This window comes from Taudactylus pleione, unplaced genomic scaffold, assembly GCF_031769625.1.
Source record: "Taudactylus pleione unplaced genomic scaffold, aTauple2 ptg000019l, whole genome shotgun sequence".
Lineage (NCBI taxonomy): Eukaryota > Metazoa > Chordata > Amphibia > Anura > Myobatrachidae > Taudactylus > Taudactylus pleione.
In genome coordinates this window covers 39020517-39040000 of record NW_028284421.1, presented here as the reverse complement: position 1 = coordinate 39040000, position 19484 = coordinate 39020517, and the positions used below count along the sequence as shown (strand labels likewise).

Sequence of the window (19484 nt, the reverse complement as noted above, 5' to 3'; positions counted from 1 at the left end):
ACTTTTTTCATCATTTTTCATTTAAGATTAATGAAAAATGCTTGTTTCTATCATTTTAAAAAAAAAAACACAAATCAGCCATTTGACACCATTTTAAAAACCTTCAGTACTTTCCTTATGCCCACAAACCGCCTTCTATTTGGTCCTGCTAACGACATTATCAATTTTAGGGGATCCAGGATGGTCTCCCCGCTTTTCCATGCACATCTCTCACATCACATTTGGCAGTCCAACTCGCAAACCTCTGCTGCGACTAGTGCGAATGGGCATTTTTAATTGGATTGGAGAATTCTCGGGTGCGCGCTTTCATGCGAAGTCTGCGAGATTCATGAAACAAACTCACAATTCGCACCTAATTGGATTGACTCCTTAGATGTGGCAGACCTGGGTGGCTAATAGTGAGTGTGCTATAAATTTAAGCAGCATTTTAGTAATAATTAGAAAGCCCAAATGGTTTCACATTTGCCCAGTTGATGCCTTTTTTATCTGAGTAAAAGAACAAGTGGAGGAAGAGGCTCGACATTAGGCTGGAGATACTGCCAAGGGATGTTTACTAGATGAAGTAAAGTGGGTTTCGCATCAAAGTGTCACGTTTGTCAAAAGAAATAGACTCTTCATATCAGGGAGAGGATAATATGTAGTACATTTGTCTGTCCCCACTTAATGAGTGATACACAAGGAGGAAGGATGTAATGTGTCTACTTATCTGGTAACTGGATAGGTGGCACCATAGGAATGAAGGTGAATAGCCCTCTGTAAGTAAACAGCAGTCAATCCTCAGAATGACTTCACAGGTATCCCAAACTCTATTTAACACAGCAGAGTTATGAAGAACACTGGTAATGTATTCCATCCTGCACGTATGCCAGTCCTTGCTGATTACAGATATCGTGGACCTGATCTAAAGTTGTATACAGTAGCTACAGCCTCTGCGTCTTTGTACACAGCAGCTGTGCTACAATATTTAAAAGCCACAGGAGGCATCTTGTGTAAATAAGTGCTTCCTGCCGGCTGTGACCCCCTGCTGCGTCTGGAGATGCAGCAACAGATCACTTGCGTGACCATCGGACATCTAAGTAATCCTCAGGTTACAGATTCTGGACATGCGCTGATCGGCAAACATTGGAGCTGTAGGTAAACCGTCAGGTTTGCGTACAACTCTGATTCAGGCCCATATCTATGTTTTTGTACTCTGTCAATGTTTCTAGCTACTGACAAATAGAATTCTGTTTCAGGGATCTACACTCCTTCATGAAGCTGTTCGTGGTAGAAGCATTGAAACTGTTACGTTCTTGCTAGATAGAGGAGCTAACACAAACCTGCAAGACCAGGTATGTGACGCAGAGAAGAGATATTGCAGTATATAAATGGCTATTGTGGGCAGTCAATTAAAAGGTGCTAGCAATGGACCACAGGTATAGAAAATCACGGTTATGTGAATATGTAAGAATTTCAAAGATCCAACCACTTCAGCACTGGTAAATTCACTACTGTCTGTAATATTGAAGAGGTGTTAAATTACTGACAGTGTAAAATATGGGGGCCCATATAAGCTTAGCGCAAATACTGACTAGTAGAGGTGCTACTTGGCTGCCTAGTGCCTTTCAAGATGCATATCCTCTTGCTGGGGTTTGGACTTATGTCTATAAAACGGGATGCAGCCACATTTGTAGGTTGACAAGTAGTCTGTTTGGTGAGCACTCTTTTTTTTAGATGAATAATCAAATAATTAAATCTTAACTTTTAATAAATATCTTTAAAATAAGAAGAATAATTCATATATAAACAGACACAACATCGAGTAGAGATCCACAAATACTATAATATGCAAAATATGACAAAAATTAATAAATTAATTAGCACATATAACAATAAACAGGAAAGTGTCACTATGATGACATCAGTGTTTATTAATCCATCTAATTTGGGGCGAAATATTAAGAACCTTAAGTGTATAATTGTCTGGCATCAAAATTGATAAGACATGCGGTATAAATACTTAAAGTGTACTTGAAATCATATATTCAAACATATCAAGTGTTGAATCGGAACCCCCATTTTTTAAAAAACTCCAAAAGGAATCTAATCAATTCAACACAATAGTAACATATATAGAAAATATCCGAGTTTGTCCCTCTAACATATCATTTTGTGAGGGCATAAAGAACATGAAGTATCAGAAAAGTCTGGGTATAGTGCTACTATTCCTCATTCTGCTGCTCCCCACCTATGCAAATTGCTATTTGTGAGGAGTGAGAGATTACCGGATAATAGTTTACCCTTGGAAACAACAGAATAACAGGGACGTTACTCAGGTTTCATTTCTACTTTTGGGTGTCATACTGATGCATTGGACACTCAATGAGAGAACTACTGACTAGAGATTGACCTCAGTTAATAGAGATAAAGAAAAGCAACACATTATGAATAAATGACATATGATTAGAATATATGAGGGTTGGATAAGTGTGTTTATAAACTCCTGTTGTCACGTTTACAAATTACATTATTAATACATTTAAGCATTAAACCATGTTACATAGTATTTAGCAACTTATGATAAATCATTTAATAACAGAAACATTTTTTTAAATCATGAAAGTACCGCTGTATACAAAGTGTTCAGTATCCATACATGCACAGATATTATACTGATAGGGTCTATATTATCCAAACCCAACACCACACAGGCTAGGTTAAAATACTCAGCCAAAAGATGGTATGAAATCAAAGATTCACTTGCTGTGTTTGGGTTCGACACTTATGCATATATGAAAAATCCCTTGTTGCAGATTTGGGAATGTGTTAACAATAATATAGATACATATACTGCATATCAAACTCCCCACAGTGCATAAGTCAAATGCCTGATTATAACATAATTAAGGGGTAGATTACAAGCAATGCTTAACATGACTGTCACAATATGCAAATGACGGTACTAAGTTACCAGTAACATGGCTACCATAGCAAACAACAAATATAAAGATGAACGTGATTCCTTAGAAAAATGAATAGACTATATGCTGATCATCAAGGAATAATACCCTGCTACTGTCCAAATGGTATAGCCTCTATGAGAGTGATTACTCGGATATAGTTATCGGGATTTATCACTATTGATAAGTATTCACACTTTTGGACTCACTAATAGTTTGTTTATCCATTAATTACCAATATGCAACCTCAGGGTGTCTTACTCAATCAAGTATGAGTATGATAAACCCTGAGTGATTTAGACTGTATTAAATGTAGAGCATCAGTACCAGTTTCTGGTATATGAGAACACATACTAAGGTGGGAGTAAACTATTATTGTTACCTCGTTTATCTATATATGAGGTAATGGTTATTAGAAAACAGTGACACCATGGAATGCAAACTTGCAACTCAAATGTCAGATTTTCATAGTACTTAGAATGGTCAGTAGTGCAACTGACCTTCACATGTATTAGTGTCCGCTTACTAACATGAGTATAAGTAATTCCTCTTATTGATATTTTATATAATTTTCACCCATATATCACGTAATACTTAATTATTTTTATTCTATCCTAACAGCTAAATATAGTATCAAGTATTCTTTACTGATATCTTTCTTGATCCCCTTAATTTTAAACCTCTTATAATATAATGGATAATATATACTATCGAGTATGAATTTTTTGTAGCCACATCAATGGTAAGAAAGCCCGGTATTAATAAGGGTTAATTTCTGATGAGCTGTCCTCATACTTTATCTCTCTTGTACCGGCACATCGATAGGCTGGACCGAGAGTCAGTCTAAACTTAGGGAATTGATTGGTCAGCCTAACATACACACCTGTATTTAACAGGAACACTGTCACATGTGATCACCCTCGTGATCAAGCTCTAGCGGCGAAACGCGCGTCGAGGACGGACGGGACGGATGGATGTCTGTGGCTGCACGGCGCAGCATCTTTACCACAAGTTTGTACCCAGATCGGGATCTTATTGATTGTGGTCTATATCTATTTATATTTTTGGACTATGTACGCCCATACTATGATGGACGCGTACGTCTCAAGTCTGTTCCAATCCCGATAACTATATCCGAGTAATCACTCTCATAGAGGCTATACCATTTGGACAGTAGCAGGGTATTATTCCTTGATGATCAGCATATAGTCTATTCATTTTTCTAAGGAATCACGTTCATCTTTATATTTGTTGTTTGCTATGGTAGCCATGTTACTGGTAACTTAGTACCGTCATTTGCATATTGTGACAGTCATGTTAAGCATTGCTTGTAATCTACCCCTTAATTATGTTATAATCAGGCATTTGACTTATGCACTGTGGGGAGTTTGATATGCAGTATATGTATCTATATTATTGTTAACACATTCCCAAATCTGCAACAAGGGATTTTTCATATATGCATAAGTGTCGAACCCAAACACAGCAAGTGAATCTTTGATTTCATACCATCTTTTGGCTGAGTATTTTAACCTAGCCTGTGTGGTGTTGGGTTTGGATAATATAGACCCTATCAGTATAATATCTGTGCATGTATGGATACTGAACACTTTGTATACAGCGGTACTTTCATGATTTAAATTTTTTTTTCTGTTATTAAATGATTTATCATAAGTTGCTAAATACTATGTAACATGGTTTAATGCTTAAATGTATTAATAATGTAATTTGTAAACGTGACAACAGGAGTTTATAAACACACTTATCCAACCCTCATATATTCTAATCATATGTCATTTATTCTTAATGTGTTGCTTTTCTTTATCTCTATTAACTGAGGTCAATCTCTAGTCAGTAGTTCTCTCATTGAGTGTCCAATGCATCAGTATGACACCCAAAAGTAGAAATGAAACCTGAGTAACGTCCCTGTTATTCTGTTGTTTCCAAGGGTAAACTATTATCCGGTAATCTCTCACTCCTCACAAATAGCAATTTGCATAGGTGGGGAGCAGCAGAATGAGGAATAGTAGCACTATACCCAGACTTTTCTGATACTTCATGTTCTTTATGCCCTCACAAAATGATATGTTAGAGGGACAAACTCGGATATTTTCTATATATGTTACTATTGTGTTGAATTGATTAGATTCCTTTTGGAGTTTTTAAAAAAATGGGGGTTCCGATTCAACACTTGATATGTTTGAATATATGATTTCAAGTACACTTTAAGTATTTATACCGCATGTCTTATCAATTTTGATGCCGGACAATTATACACTTAAGGTTCTTAATATTTCGCCCCAAATTAGATGGATTAATAAACATTGATGTCATCATAGTGACACTTTCCTGTTTATTGTTATATGTGCTAATTAATTTATTAATTTTTGTCATATTTTGCATATTATAGTATTTGTGGATCTCTACTCGATGTTGTGTCTGTTTATATATGAATTATTCTTCTTATTTTAAAGATATTTATTAAAAGTTAAGATTTAATTATTTGATTATTCATCTAAAAAAAGAGTGCTCACCAAACAGAGTTCTTTCTATTTTTCTTTTTGACAATCTGTATCTAACTCTAGTGAGCACCACCACTGCCAACATATACTTTTGAAATTTTCCCCTCATTATTCTTAGGAACAGTGGTTAATACTAGGTATTACTATTTAATCTGTTTATTTGCCTGTGCGTCATCATTCCCGTGTGTTCCCCGTCCCTTACGTTATAGGTTGACAAGTACTCTGGAAATGATTTGTTAAAAATGATTAAAACTTCACTACAAAGCCCATCTTACTTCCACTGTAACACCACCTTATTCTTCATTAAAATGTTTAGCCTAAAATACTGTTTGGTTATACTTCTAAAGTACAGTGAAGAGATACGCTTATGCTAAATGACTCTGAGCCATATAGTCAGTCACAGTGTGACACTGACAGTCACAAGGAGGTTTTAAGGCAGAAGACAGAGACTTTTGTTAGCAGTAGGATCCACTCCTCTCAGCATGACATCCCTGCTGGGGTCTGTACTGTGGGACAGGAAGTATGTTCATTGTGGAATGGGTCTATTAAATGGGGTTTGTGGGTTTTTGCAATGTCAGTGCAAATCTGTGCAATGTGGTTCTTTGCAATAGTGATAAAGATTCTGAGCAATGGGGAATGGTGGTTACTTGTACTGGGGGTCTGTGGAATCTGGTAGTCTTTGCAATGGACGGTTGTAGATCTGTGGTGCCCAGGAACTGACACCTTCCATAGGGCCTAAACAGAATGGTCTAAATCCCACTCTGTTGAGACGTGTGCTATGTAAGCACAATTTAAAGTATATTTTGTAAATTGTGAGACATAGGATGTGAGATGGGGAATGTGTTTATATGATCTATGGTAGTCATCAATGGTTCACAGTATTCATAAATAGGTTGAATAAGTGATAAATATTTGTTCCTTTCATATTCAATATTTGATGCTTGTATCTTATACCCCTTTTACACCAAAATCCCGGGTCCGACCCTGGAATTTGAACACTGGTCAATCCCGGGTCGAACTCTGCTTCAGACCCCGTTTACACTGCAACTCGACCCGGGTTATTCCCGGGTTTGCCCCGTTTACACTGAACCCGGGTAATCCCTGCTTTTCCCTATAGATGTCATTAAAAATGGTCTTTTTTAAGGGCTGACAAAGATGAGGTCACAAAAGGCAACAAAAGAGAGGGGTGGGGACTGCTTACAGCATTGCAGCAATGATGGCACATGGAGCACATGTGGGTATTCCCGATTTCGTCACTGTTTTCAGCTTTCTGCTGATTTCAGCAACAGAGAATTGGATGCAGCTTCTTATGATGTGGCACCTTGTGCAGGGTTCGAGGAGGAGAGCGCAATTCTTGGCTGAGAGGGCCAGATTTCTATGTCAATATTTGCGCAGGAGGAGAGCACTGATATCAGCCAACATCACCACCATGATGAGATTGACCACGATGAGAAATAGAAGAATGTGGGCCAGAGACCACTGCCATGGAGAAGCTTTAATGGTGACTGTAGAAGCTTTCCAAGTGGAGCAGTGGCTGGAACCCTTTTGGATGTCGCGTGCCACCTTTTATTATATATTGGAATTACTGGCACCAGCACTGATGATGCAGACCACCAACTACCGAAAGCCAATCACCCCAATCAGGAGATTAGCCTTTGCACTCTGGTGGTATGCTACCCCGGAGAGTACCGCACACTGTCCTGTCTATTTGTTGTTGGGATTGGCATAGTCTGCAAGATCATTTACCAGGTGACGCGGGCATTAGTGGATACCCTGTACCAGCGCTTTATCTCCTTGCGCCTAGATAAAACCATCCAAGGCTTCCTCAGGTGTTGGTATCCGCAGTGTGCTGGTGCCATAGACGGGACACCAAATTCCCATCATCGCCCCCCATGAAAACCCTGTGGATTATTATAATCGGAAAGGGTAGCATTCCATTATTCTTCAAGCTGTTGTGGACCACCGATACTGGTAAGTAAATTTGTACTAATTATTCTTTCATATCTACTTTTATTCTATGTTTTTTGTTGGTAGAATACTAATTTTTTTTTTTTTTTTTTTAGTTTTACAGATGTTTTCATAGGGTACATGAGGCCAGAGTCCTAGCCAACTCTGAGTTGTACAACATTGCAGAGGAAAAGCGGGGTGGATGGCTTTTTCCTAGAGAGGTTAGAATATATGGTCCTTTTCTCTATGCTTATGTGCTTTAGCTAAATATTAAGTGTGAAATGGTGCGGAATGCATGATATTCCAAAGTATTTATTGGGCTGTAAAATACCTGCAATTTTTGTAACCTACATGACCACCATGTGAATACACCTATGCCACTTCTCATTATAGTGACCATAATTTTTTTTAACAGAAATTGGTGACCGTAGATGGGGTGGAGATCCCGGTCTACATCATTGGCGATGCGGCATATCCTTTGAAGCATTGGCTAATGAAGGGTTATACCCAACATGTACAGTTGCCCCCTGGAAAAGGTCACCTACACTCACACCCTTAGCTCTGCCCGGATGGCTGTGGAGAATGCTTTCAGACGTTTGAAAGGACGTTGGCGCTGTCTCATGAAGAGGAATGATGTGGACCTAAAAATCATGCCCCATGTAGTAGCAGCCTGCTGCATACTTCATAGCATTTGTGAAATTCAAAAAGACCACTTCCTTCCCGAGTGGAATGTGCAGGACACTGAAGTGGGGGGGCATTACAATTGATGCAGTAAGCTACGTGGGGGAGCATGAGGACAGCGCCGAGCTCATCCGGGTCACCATTGCAACAAACCTTCCCTTATTAGTTTAAAATAAAAAGCAAAATTTCATATTCCAAACAAGTTTTTGGTTTATTTGGTTGTAAAGTTGTGTTTTGTTTTTTTACTTTAACCATGTACATATATTGTGGTTTTTAAATAGAACAGTTTTAACACAATCTCAGAATGTTGCAAAAGTATAAAAACAGTATAAAACAGATGTCAAGCATCGTATGGCCAGTACAAAAGAAAAGTGCCTTATAGATCCCTGCAGTCAAAACAATACACTATAAAAGCTATAAAAAAATGAAAAGTGCCTTCACGCAATAAACATTATAATTTTAGCCACACAATATAAAAAAACCAAACTAAAATAGCAAAGGTTCCGGTTGGTACAACGACAAAATATTTAAAATGGCCATGTTTACGGCAATTGCCTATATACTATACTGTGATGACTCTTGGTTTGTTTGTGTTGTGTTAGGGTTAGTGCTAGGGTTGTAATAATTGGGCCCCATATTGCACTGCCCAAATCTGTGTTCTGGGTACACTGGGGCCTGTGGTAATGCCTGTGTTTGGTTGGCAAAACCACGAGCAAATGTGCGCTCAAAAAAATACATCTGTCTCTCTTGCATATCCATTAATTGCCTCATAAATGACTGCTGCATTTGCCTTTCGGACTCTAGAAACCGATCCAATCTAGCATCCTCCTGCCTCTGAATATCGGCTTCTAATTCGCGGAGATGCTCCATGATCACAAAAGTCATCGCTCTAGCTGCTTGCTCCGACCTGTTGAGCTTCTTCTTTTTGGGTGGCACATTGTAGACTGCAAAGGGAGAAACAAAAAACAAACTATAATATGCACTGAGCCGACGTAAAGATAGCAGAGGTGTTTGTGTACATGTGCTTGTGGCCTTCTATCTACCTGCACGCTAGCAGCACTCTGCAACAGTTACCATTTGGATTTAAGTGAATGTAGTGTGTGTGTGTGATGTGGGTGTTTTTCTTTTTTAAAATACTTACTATTAGCGCGTAGCGGAGGGGTCTTTTTAAGGTGCGCAGTGTCTGAGCTTGTCTCAACTACCTCATCTACGGTGGTAGTGATACTGTCAGCATTCACAGATGAATCCATCCTCTCAGCATTCACAGATGTATCCATCCCACTACCTTCTCCAGGCTCATCGGTCAGTAGGAGCAGTGATGTTGGTCTGCTTTGCGAGGACGGCAGGGTAACCTGTATAGCCGGTACCTCTGGACTATCCTCCTGCTGGCTGGAGCAGGATGGCGCAATTGAGGAGGACAGTGCTATGTGGTTTGAAAGCGCTGTATTTCCAAAAGCGCTGTAGCACAATTGGTAATGCACCCATTCCTTGCGGCCTGCACCACTTTTGTTGCAGTTATGATCGTGCACTTTAGTGAACTGTTTACGCAAGGCCTTCAATTTATTTACCACTTGCTGCTGCGTGCGTTTTATCCCTCGGGACTCCAGCATCTGGGCTATATTGTGGTACACTACTGCATCTTAAACTGTGCCGGTCATCTGGCGTTTAATTTCTTCCTCTGCCCTGATGAGCAGTAGCTCTCGGATATCGGCATCCGTCCAGTTCGTGGCAGCACACATGCTGCTGTAGGAACAGGCTGTGGGTCAGGCTGCTGTTATGGCTGTGTATCAGCCTGCGTTTGGAGCTGTTGGTCAGGCTGTGGTGCAGGCTGCTGTTATGGCTGTGTGCAGGCTGTGTATCATCCTGCGTTTTGTGGGAGTTGGTCAGGCTGTGGCGCAGGCTGTGTGCAGGAGGTTAGGCAGGCAAGTGATGGCTGCGTGTGCGTCTCTCTGCAGGGCACTGACAAAAGACATCATCTGCCAGCACCCAAGAAGCTCCAATCAACAAATAGCGGAATGTAGCCGGGTCAAATAATCCGGGTAGCACCCGTTCACACTGCCGCATGACACGGGAACAACCCGTTTTCAACCCTGCTCTCAACCCGAGTAAGGTTGCCGGGTAAATCGTCCCGGGATATTATTCTGGGAGCCGTTCACACAGAGCCTCGACCTGGATCGACTCGGCAATAACCCGGATTATTCGATTGGTGAAAAAGGGGTATTAAGTGACAATAAGCCAATCCCAAATATAAATGGAAGTGAAATACAGTGGATTTAAGCAGAAAACACTGTGTAATATAGGTTTGAAATCCTGTGTTTTGTGGGGTCAAATTATGTTTAGGAGACTGGGCTAATGAAATGAATCACACCAGGGTATTTCTTATCATTTCTGAGATGTGGAGATATTTTAAGTAAGCCTCAAAGCCATATGCTGGAAAAGGTAATGAGTCAAAAGTAAAACAACAATTCCTGAGTAATTAAACACTTAGGGCCAATTGTAATAGGGTGAGAGTTAAGAAAAGTAGCCGTAAAACTCTTAACACGAATACATTGATCAAGTTGTTTTTTCAATACAGGAAACACCTGGATGAGAGTTTAAATCTTGAGAGTTTTTTGAGTCTAAAAAACATGCAAGTTTGCATGTACTGTGACTTTATTACATTGGCTGAGTTTACAAATGTGAGAGTTTTCTCACCCTATTACATTTGACCCCTAGTCTGGACAAAAAGACATGCAAAAACTATGTGAAAGTGCACTAACTGAATGAATAGCAAATGTAATGAACAATTACCTTGATTGTGTTACATTAATGTCTGTCCATTTCACTCTCTTTTCACATTGTACAGCTCCATATTCCCCCTGTCGGTGACTTTTTGCACTAAAATGTATTTCCACAGAATCCTGCTTCTCATGTCCTAGTTTATCAAATTTGGTGACATTTTGGTTGTTAGATCAAGCTACAGACTACTCGAAAAAGGGAAATTTAATTATGGCCACCCCGTACTATACCAAGAAAGAGAACAAGAGTTTTTTTTTTCCAATTTTGAGATTATGGGTATTGTTTTCTTTAAGGTTGAGTTTTGAATGTCATAAGCCAATTTACCATTATGTTGAATTAGGGGAGATGTATCAAGGCTTGGAGAGAGATAAAGTGAAGAATTTGCCCAAAGCAGCCAATCAGCTAATAACTAGAGATGAGCAGGTCCGGTTCTCGGGAACCAAATCTGGCTCGGGTTTTCCCACCTAACTCGGATCCCAAAACGAGGCAAAATGTCATCAACCCACTGTCGAATTCTCACAGGTTTTGGATTGTATATAAGTCCCTCCCCGCGGTGATTGGCGCCATTTACTTGCTGAGTCCCGTGCTGTCAGGGCTGTGCCTCATCCTAGGGGGGCTGTGTTGTCCAATACAGGGGTGTGCTGGGCTGTGTTGTCCAATACAGAGGTGGGGTGTGCTGGGCTGTGTTGTCCAATACAGGGGTGTGCAGTGCTGGGCTGTGTTGTCCAATACAGGGGTGTGCAGTGCTGGACTGTGTTGTCCAATACAGGGGTGTCCAGTGCTGGGTTTTGTTGTCCAATACAGGTGTGTGCTATGCAGGGCTTTGTTGTCCAATCCAGGCAGGGTGTGCTGTGCTCTATACAGGGGGCTGTGTTACTTATCATTTCTTTGCTAATCCAGGGAGTGGTGTGCTGTCCATCAATGGGTGTGCTGTCCAGGGTTGTGCTGTCCATCTAGTGTGCTATCCACTGTGATGCTATATGCCGTAAACTCCCCCCCAACCCAGTGTATCCAAAACACTGTGATGCTGCTGGCCATATTGTGAGTGTAGGTTCATCATACTGCAGTGTATAATTCATAAAGTATTGTGAGTGACGCTGTCGGTCAGTAATACCGCAGTGTAATATTATTCACACAAGTATTGTGACACTGTTGGTCAGTAATACCGCAGTGTAATATATTCATAAAAAATATTGTGACACTGTAAGTGGAAATGCAGTGTAATATTCAACACGTATTGTGACATTGTAAGTGGCAGCGCAGTGTATTCATAAAAAATATTGTGACGTAAGTGGAAACTCATTGTAATATTCAACACATATTGTGACACTAAGAGGTAGCGCAAAATATTGTGACACTGTAGGTCATTGATACCGCAGTGTAATATTTAAAATTGGTACAAATTGACGTGTGTGCTGTACCCCCCCCCCTCACGTTTGTGTTTGTTCATTTGGAGAACGATCAGTTCAGAGGAGAGCGGGATCCAAATACTAGTGCTGGAGCTGCTGCCAGTGCCACCATTCATGATAATACTAGTCCGTCTACGTCATCTACTAAAGTCAATGCCCAAGGGCATACAGGGCTTAAGTGAGGGCATCTAAAATCAAAGAAGCAATCTTTTACAGTGGTAAAGAAAAAAAACATCAAAGGGAAAGTTAGCTGCAGAAAGACGTAAAATTGACAATATGCCTTTCACCACATGAAGTGGCAAGGAAAGGCTAAGGCCTCGGCCTTTATTTATGACTGGTGGTTCTGCCTCTTATGATGATTTAAGCACAAGTGAATATGCTGACACAGAAATCGAGGATGCTTCTGTGGAAGTGCACCAGCATGATGAGGATATTTGTGTAGCTGTTGCTGATGAGGATGTTGATAATGATGTTGTTGATGAGGATGTTGATTGTGTAAATCAGGCACCAGTGGAAGAAACAGTTGTTGCCTATGATAAGGGAAAGCCCATTGTCATGTCTGGGCATAAGACAAAAAAATCCACTTATTTGTGGAATTATTTTTACCCAAATCCTGACAACAATTGTGAAGCCATCTGTACCCTTTGTAAAGCAAGAGGAAGTAGAGGTAGGGACCTTAAACATCTAGGAACCTCCTCCCTGTTATGTCATCTGCAGCGCATCCATCCAAAAAGTTTTTGTAAAATTCAGAAACGTTGGCTAAAAAGTAACATCAAGCAGTCCAGCTTCAGCTAGCTCCATTCTCTCTGCTAGATCCAAGCACCTGCCATCTTCACCACCAACAACTTCATCAACAATATCCGCAATCATGAATTGGTTTGTTTGGGCGACCAGCTACCAATGGGCAGCTGACATTGCTGGCAATGATCTCTACGTGCACAAACTGGCTTTGCAGAGGCAAGATGTTGTCGCCATCATCATCCGTATCCTCACCCTCATCAATGTCTACATCATCTTTCTTCACGCAATATTAATTCCATTACAGGTGCCTTTTTGGACATAATTGGCGGTAAAGTTCTTCCTCTTGGAATTTGTAGTTAATTTTAATGAACATCATCTTCCCCACATTTTGAGGAAGTAGCATCCTATGCCAATTGCTGACAAGGTTCTCGACTGTGCTGAAAACTCTTTCGGAGTACACACTGAAGGGTGGGCAGCTCAAGTAAAGCAAAGCTAGTTTGTGCAAGGGCCTCCAAATTTCCTTTTTTTACTGCTAGTAGTCAAATGGACTGTCTGACATGCCTATTTGGACGCTATCATTAAAAATAGTCCTCAACCATTCTTCGAATGGTGACCGTATCAGATGGAGTCACAGTAGAAGTGTCATTAATTTAATTGTAGGCAATTCTTTTAGACCCGATCAGATGTTAAAATTGGTTGTGTTGACTCCTCTGTGTCACCAATGGGTCTTTTGGGAAAGTTTCATTTTCCTTGGCAGCCGCACTTGCTGGAGAAACTGAAGGAGGAGCCATTGCTGCATCACGTGTCACATTAGCTGACAATTTGCTTTGACTCTCTTCAGATCTATGTCCGTTGGGAAGAAAGACATGACGTATGATTTAAACCTAGGATCCAGCATGGTCGCCAAAATGTATTGACCTGATTGGAAGGTCCTGACAAACCTTGGATCCTGGTGAAGCGAATAAAGGACTTGATCTACAAGTCCAATGTACTTTGCAGAATCGATTAGTTTCAGGTCCTCCTTCAGTTTCTCAAGTTGCTTTTCCAACAGTATAATTATGGAAATTACTTGACTCAAGCTGGCAGTATCTGAACTCACTTCACAGGTGACTACTTCGAAGGGTTTCAGCACTTTGCACAACAAGGAAAGTATTTTCCACTGAGCTTGAATAAGGTGCATTCCCCCACTTCTTCCTATGTCATAGTTCACTGTGTAGCTTTGGATAGCTTTTTGCTGTTCCTCCATCTGCTGAAGCATAAAAAGGGTGGAGTTCCACCTTGTAACTACCTCTTGCTCAACATTTCTTGCAGGTGCTGCAATCTTCTACATGCGCCTGCTGAATGGAGAAAATGTCCAGAAATTTTTCGGGCCACAGAGAGCATCTCCTGCACGGCCCTGTCATTTAAAAAATAAATTGCTCCACCAAGTTGGTTGCGTGAGAAAAACATAGGACGTGTTGGAATTCACCCAGCTTTAATCCATTCACAATATTGGTGGCGTTGTCAGAAATCACAAATCCTGAGGGGATTCCAAGTGGAGTAAGCCATTTTGCAATGGTTGTCAGCGGTATGCCTTTTAGTGAACCAGGTGATACACAGAGTAGCCTGCCTCTGAGATGCTGTTTCTTATATGCTGCTGTTGGTGCCGCTGAAGGCAGTATACCCACCCAGTGGGCTGTTAAAGTTATGTAATCTTGTATTTGCTCTGTTCCGCTTGTCCACATATATGTGGTTAAGTGGACAGTGGGTACAACAGCATATTGGAGGACACTAATTAAGTTTTTTTTAACATCCCTGTACAGGCTGGGAATTGCTTTTCTAGTGAAGTGGTGTCTAGATGGAATTTGGTAGCGGGGACACAGAACCTCAATTAACTGTCTAAAACCCACTGCATTGGCGGATATTGAACGCACATCTAATACCAGCATAGATGTTATGGCATCAGTGATCCGCTGTGCAACTGGATGACTGCTGTCATACTTGCTCCCCCTTGCAAAGGATTGTTTAACAGTCAATTGTTTTTTTTTTATAACTACTACTACTACTAGTCTTCCTGGTCCCCTTCTGGGATGAAGATCCACTCCCAGCAGCAGCAGCAGCAGAAGGCGTAGCACTCAAGGATTCTTCTGGGGCAAAGTCTAATGTGAATGATTTAAATATTTTCTGTAAATGCCTCCCCTCCTCTCCTCTCTCATAAATTTGCTTCGGAATCAAAAAATGAAATGAAATTTACTACTAATCAAACCTTCCTTTCCCTGCCTTCAACTACATACATATTCCAACTCCCTCGGGCCTCTGACATGTTTCTTGATTAATGAAAACATTCTTTGTTTTTAAACTTGCCCAAATTATGTGATTTCAGCTCTTTTTATGAGTTTTTAGAAGAAATACAGATCCAAAACCAAAATATGCAAGGGTGGTTTTGTAAAACCAAATCCATATCCAAAACCTTGAAGGAGATACAGAACCAAAACCATAACACGTGGATCGGCGCACATCCCTACTTATAATGTCATTTCATAGACTGTGCTAGATAAATTACAGAAGCTGATTGGTTGCTTTAGAAAACTTCACTTTATCTTAAAATGTAAGGCACCCACTGTAAACATATATACAGTCACCACAAATTGTGTCTTGTGGTATCTTACTAAACCACATACTGTAGGCAGGGCATCACCAACAGCAAATGTATGGCAAGTATTATTTACATTTTTCTGGATTTAAATTGTTCTTGGTAAAAAATGCAGTAGCCTATTGCCTCATTAGATGTGACCATTTAACATAATATGTCAGCTTTGTCTGCCCAAATTTGTGGTAAAATTGCACATAGAACTTGATATTGAGACATTCAGCCTGAAATATGAACATGTGTTAATCCATCCTACAAATAAGTATATTTTTCAGAGCCAATTGTCATGCACTATGCATAAAAAATTCCAATGTCTTTTCTTATTACATGTTGTGGGATAAAAATATTGCACTTATATAGAGATGTAGAAGTCATATTTACAAGGGTGTTTCCTGCTTCCTGGGTTGGGGCCCAACTTTTTCCTTCCCACAAAAGACCATGAATTTGTAGTCAATTCAGAGATGTCAAATATTGGGCTCGATTCTATTCTGCGCGAAGTGAATAGCTCCGGGAATCCGCTCCCGCAGCTGTTCAATACACTGCGCAGCTAACCCCGACTAAGGATTTCTTCTCGCACCCCTCTGGGGATGCGTGCAGAAATCCGACAAAAGTCCCGGTGCAAGGCTGTTTTCTGCCCATCGCGCCTGGAAAACTGCATAGGTTGGGGAATGCCCGTTCTCGCGCGTTAAACAGGGTGTTTAGTCGCGAGAACGGGCATTCTCCGACTAAACACCGTGCACAATTGAATAGCTCCGGGAGCTATCTCCCGACACTATTTACATCGCGGGCAATTGAATCGAGCCCATTGTGTTTCGTCCTTTAAAACCATGCGAACACGCAAAAATTACAAATGTAAGAGACATGATGTTCCCTTACACTCAAGATTCAGTTAAACCAAAAAAATTATGAAAAATATCCCCACAAAAAATCATAGCAGTAGTTTGGGAGAAAAGTAGAAAAATTAAAATGAACTACCACTATCTCACATATGTAAGACCTTGCAGTCCTGCGTATACATCAGGAACATCGAGTAACATCGGCCCCTCATGCACAATTACAACAGGACTGACTTTACTTAGAAATTGCTAACCTCGTTGCACGCAGTGAGCACTCAAGCTGCGTATATGTTGTCGCAGTGGCTAATTTATGCACGCCCAAGCAACGGCGTTCAAACGCACAGGCACGTGTGCATTTCTACCACTCCCCCATCACCACCTCCAAACATTGACATCCCTTCCCTTGGTCTGCAATGACTTTGCATCTGTGTAAATGATCGCAGTGCGATCGCAATGCTAACATGCACTGCGGTGTATGCGCAGTAGGGTGGCAGTCGGGATGCCGACTGTCCAAATGACGACCATCGGCATCCCGACTGTCTAATCCCGGCAGGGGTCTAATGACAGGCGTCAAGATCCAGACGCCTGACATTTTACCAGCATTCTTTGTCCTGTGTTTGCCCATGGTAAATCCATGTTTTATGTCTTTTATGGAATAAATTATCTATTTGGAGAAGCCCATTTTTCTCTTCTTTGAAAAACGGAGGTGTCATCTGTTGAATACTGCTCCCCGATAAAGATACCTTTATATGGACGTGACAAGGGGCTTATAGGCGAGGCCCACTCCATTAGCCTTACATGTGTGATGGTAAACAAGTAGGAGAAAGGAAGAGAAAATTGTAAAGAAACCTTTGTAGGTCCGGTATAGGTTCTATTTGGTGAGTTCTATCCGGATTAATTAGAACACAGCACCTGCATCACAAATCTGTGAAGAACACATATAAGGAGGAATATAGATCGGATATTCCATCTATAGATCTCTCTGTGTTGTTTTTGTATTATAGACAGCGCTGATGTATTATTTCAGTTTGTAGATATATGTATGTATAGGTTGGTGAACCTTGGATATAATACTTAGCAACAGTCTGAGGTGCAAGGTACTGTTCCTTTTTCTTTTATTCTACAATGTACCATTAGAACACTGGAGTGATGGTTGCTGGAAATGGGCCTCTATACACCTATGTAGATATTCTTTTAAAAACCAGACGTTTGCAGCTAGTATAGTCATTTACCAATTTAACAATGTATAGAGTGTATTTCTGATTAATATAATGTTATCTTCATTGAAAAAAACAGTGCTTTTCTTTAAAAAATTAGGACATTTCTAAGTGATCCCAAACTTTTGAACGGTAGTGTACATAATACAAAATGCTCTGGTATATATAATAATAGTGTATTTAAAATGTTGCAAACTTAATTTAAAGAATTGCAAATAGCACCTTCTATAAAGTGATTTAGTGATTAGTGAAGTTTATAAACAAAATAAAATTTAAAATGTATTTTACATTGTATTTTATAAAGCATAAATTCATATACTAAAATGTTATAGTAATTATTTTGTGTTCACCTTTTTAAGATTCTTTTATGCTTATGTCAGATGCTGCTTGGGATTTTTATGATGGTAATAAATCTTGGTTCTTCGTCTGTCTTTGTGTTTTGTAGCAAGGAAATACACCTTTACACTTGGCTGCAGCTTTGACACCTGCTACTTTGTCCGTTGCAATCTGTCAAACTCTACTGGAACGTGATGCAAACCCTAGCATTCAAAATTTGGTATGGATAAAAACTAAAATATACAGCAACCACACATAACATAAATGGGCAGAATAAAGTTACTGACCAATACAATATTTTGTATTTTTTATTTATGATTTTGAATCAGAAACTTTTACCCCTGGTGTTCATGCAATGTTTCCTAGCCAAGAGTTTTATTTTGTGAACCTTCTCTGCAGGCGAAAGAGAATTTTGTTTTCACTGTTCTGAAAGGTGCAGCCATGGAGGGGGGCGAGAGTTCAGAACTTCTTATTTCACTTGCCTTGAAACATAACCTTGATCTGCTGAGCCGGAACTCTGTAAGTACTATAAAACCTGCAATATGCTACTTTGTACACCAAACAGCTATTCTTTTCTGCAATGTGACCCAAAACCCAAATGGCACATACTATAATTTGTCCCTATGTAGGAAAAAGAAATAGTGGGTCATGTCATGCAACAATAATAAAATACATTTTGATACTAGTAAATGTTCCCAAATAACCTTATTGGAAAACAATGTCAGAATGCAAATAATGCATGTTGATTTTTCATTGTGTTATCTATATGATTTTTGTCTTGGAGATACCAAAAGTTGCTTAAATGATAGAGTAATCTTAGTGAGTAGTTGTGGTTATTGAATCAGTAGTCAAGGTATGATCATATCACAGTAATTAGGGACATCCTTATCTCACTTCTGTTCTTTTTTACTTGTGGTTTACCTTAGCTTGGACTCACTGCGCTTGATCTAGCAAGGAAAATATCTGCTCCACCTGCTATTATCAGGCTCATCCAGGAAAAGACCCAGGTATGTGGTTTGTAAGCTTGGAATAATTGTTATAGAAGGATGTGTTGTCCTTTGTATAAGAGCTCCCTTTTTTATCCCTATTCTTTGTCTGGTATGGTAACAATCATATTTCTTCCAAAAATCCATTGGTTTGGGACATCCATGCATATCATCAAAAGGATAAACCAAATGCCAAATGTATACACAATTAGTGTTGTTGAAAGATAAATCCACGTCCACAATCACGGAGCTCTGGAACTGTGCCACAGGTCATCCTCATGAATCTAGAAAAAAGTTTACAATTTCATTAATAAAAAAAGAGATATTTACTTAAACCTCTTTTACACCAGATTTACAATATAATAGACGCATGTAGCATAGCCGCTCTGCCTTTATCATATGTATCCACGGTTACTCACACTATGGGCCGTATTCAACTACCGGAGATATTATCGCACCCACG

The 19484-nt window shown here is 39.9% G+C and overlaps 1 protein-coding gene across 1 annotated transcript in view; it reads left to right on the top strand.

The window, feature by feature from the left end:
• Positions 1-19484, top strand: part of LOC148540566 (uncharacterized) — a 115830-nt gene that overhangs the window by 42681 nt on the left and 53665 nt on the right. The window contains exons 5-8 of the mRNA XM_088444391.1: positions 1236-1331; positions 18145-18255; positions 18435-18554; positions 18962-19042. Of these exons, the coding sequence (XP_088300517.1) occupies positions 1236-1331; positions 18145-18255; positions 18435-18554; positions 18962-19042 (408 nt within the window). The remainder of the gene's footprint in view (positions 1-1235; positions 1332-18144; positions 18256-18434; positions 18555-18961; positions 19043-19484) is intronic.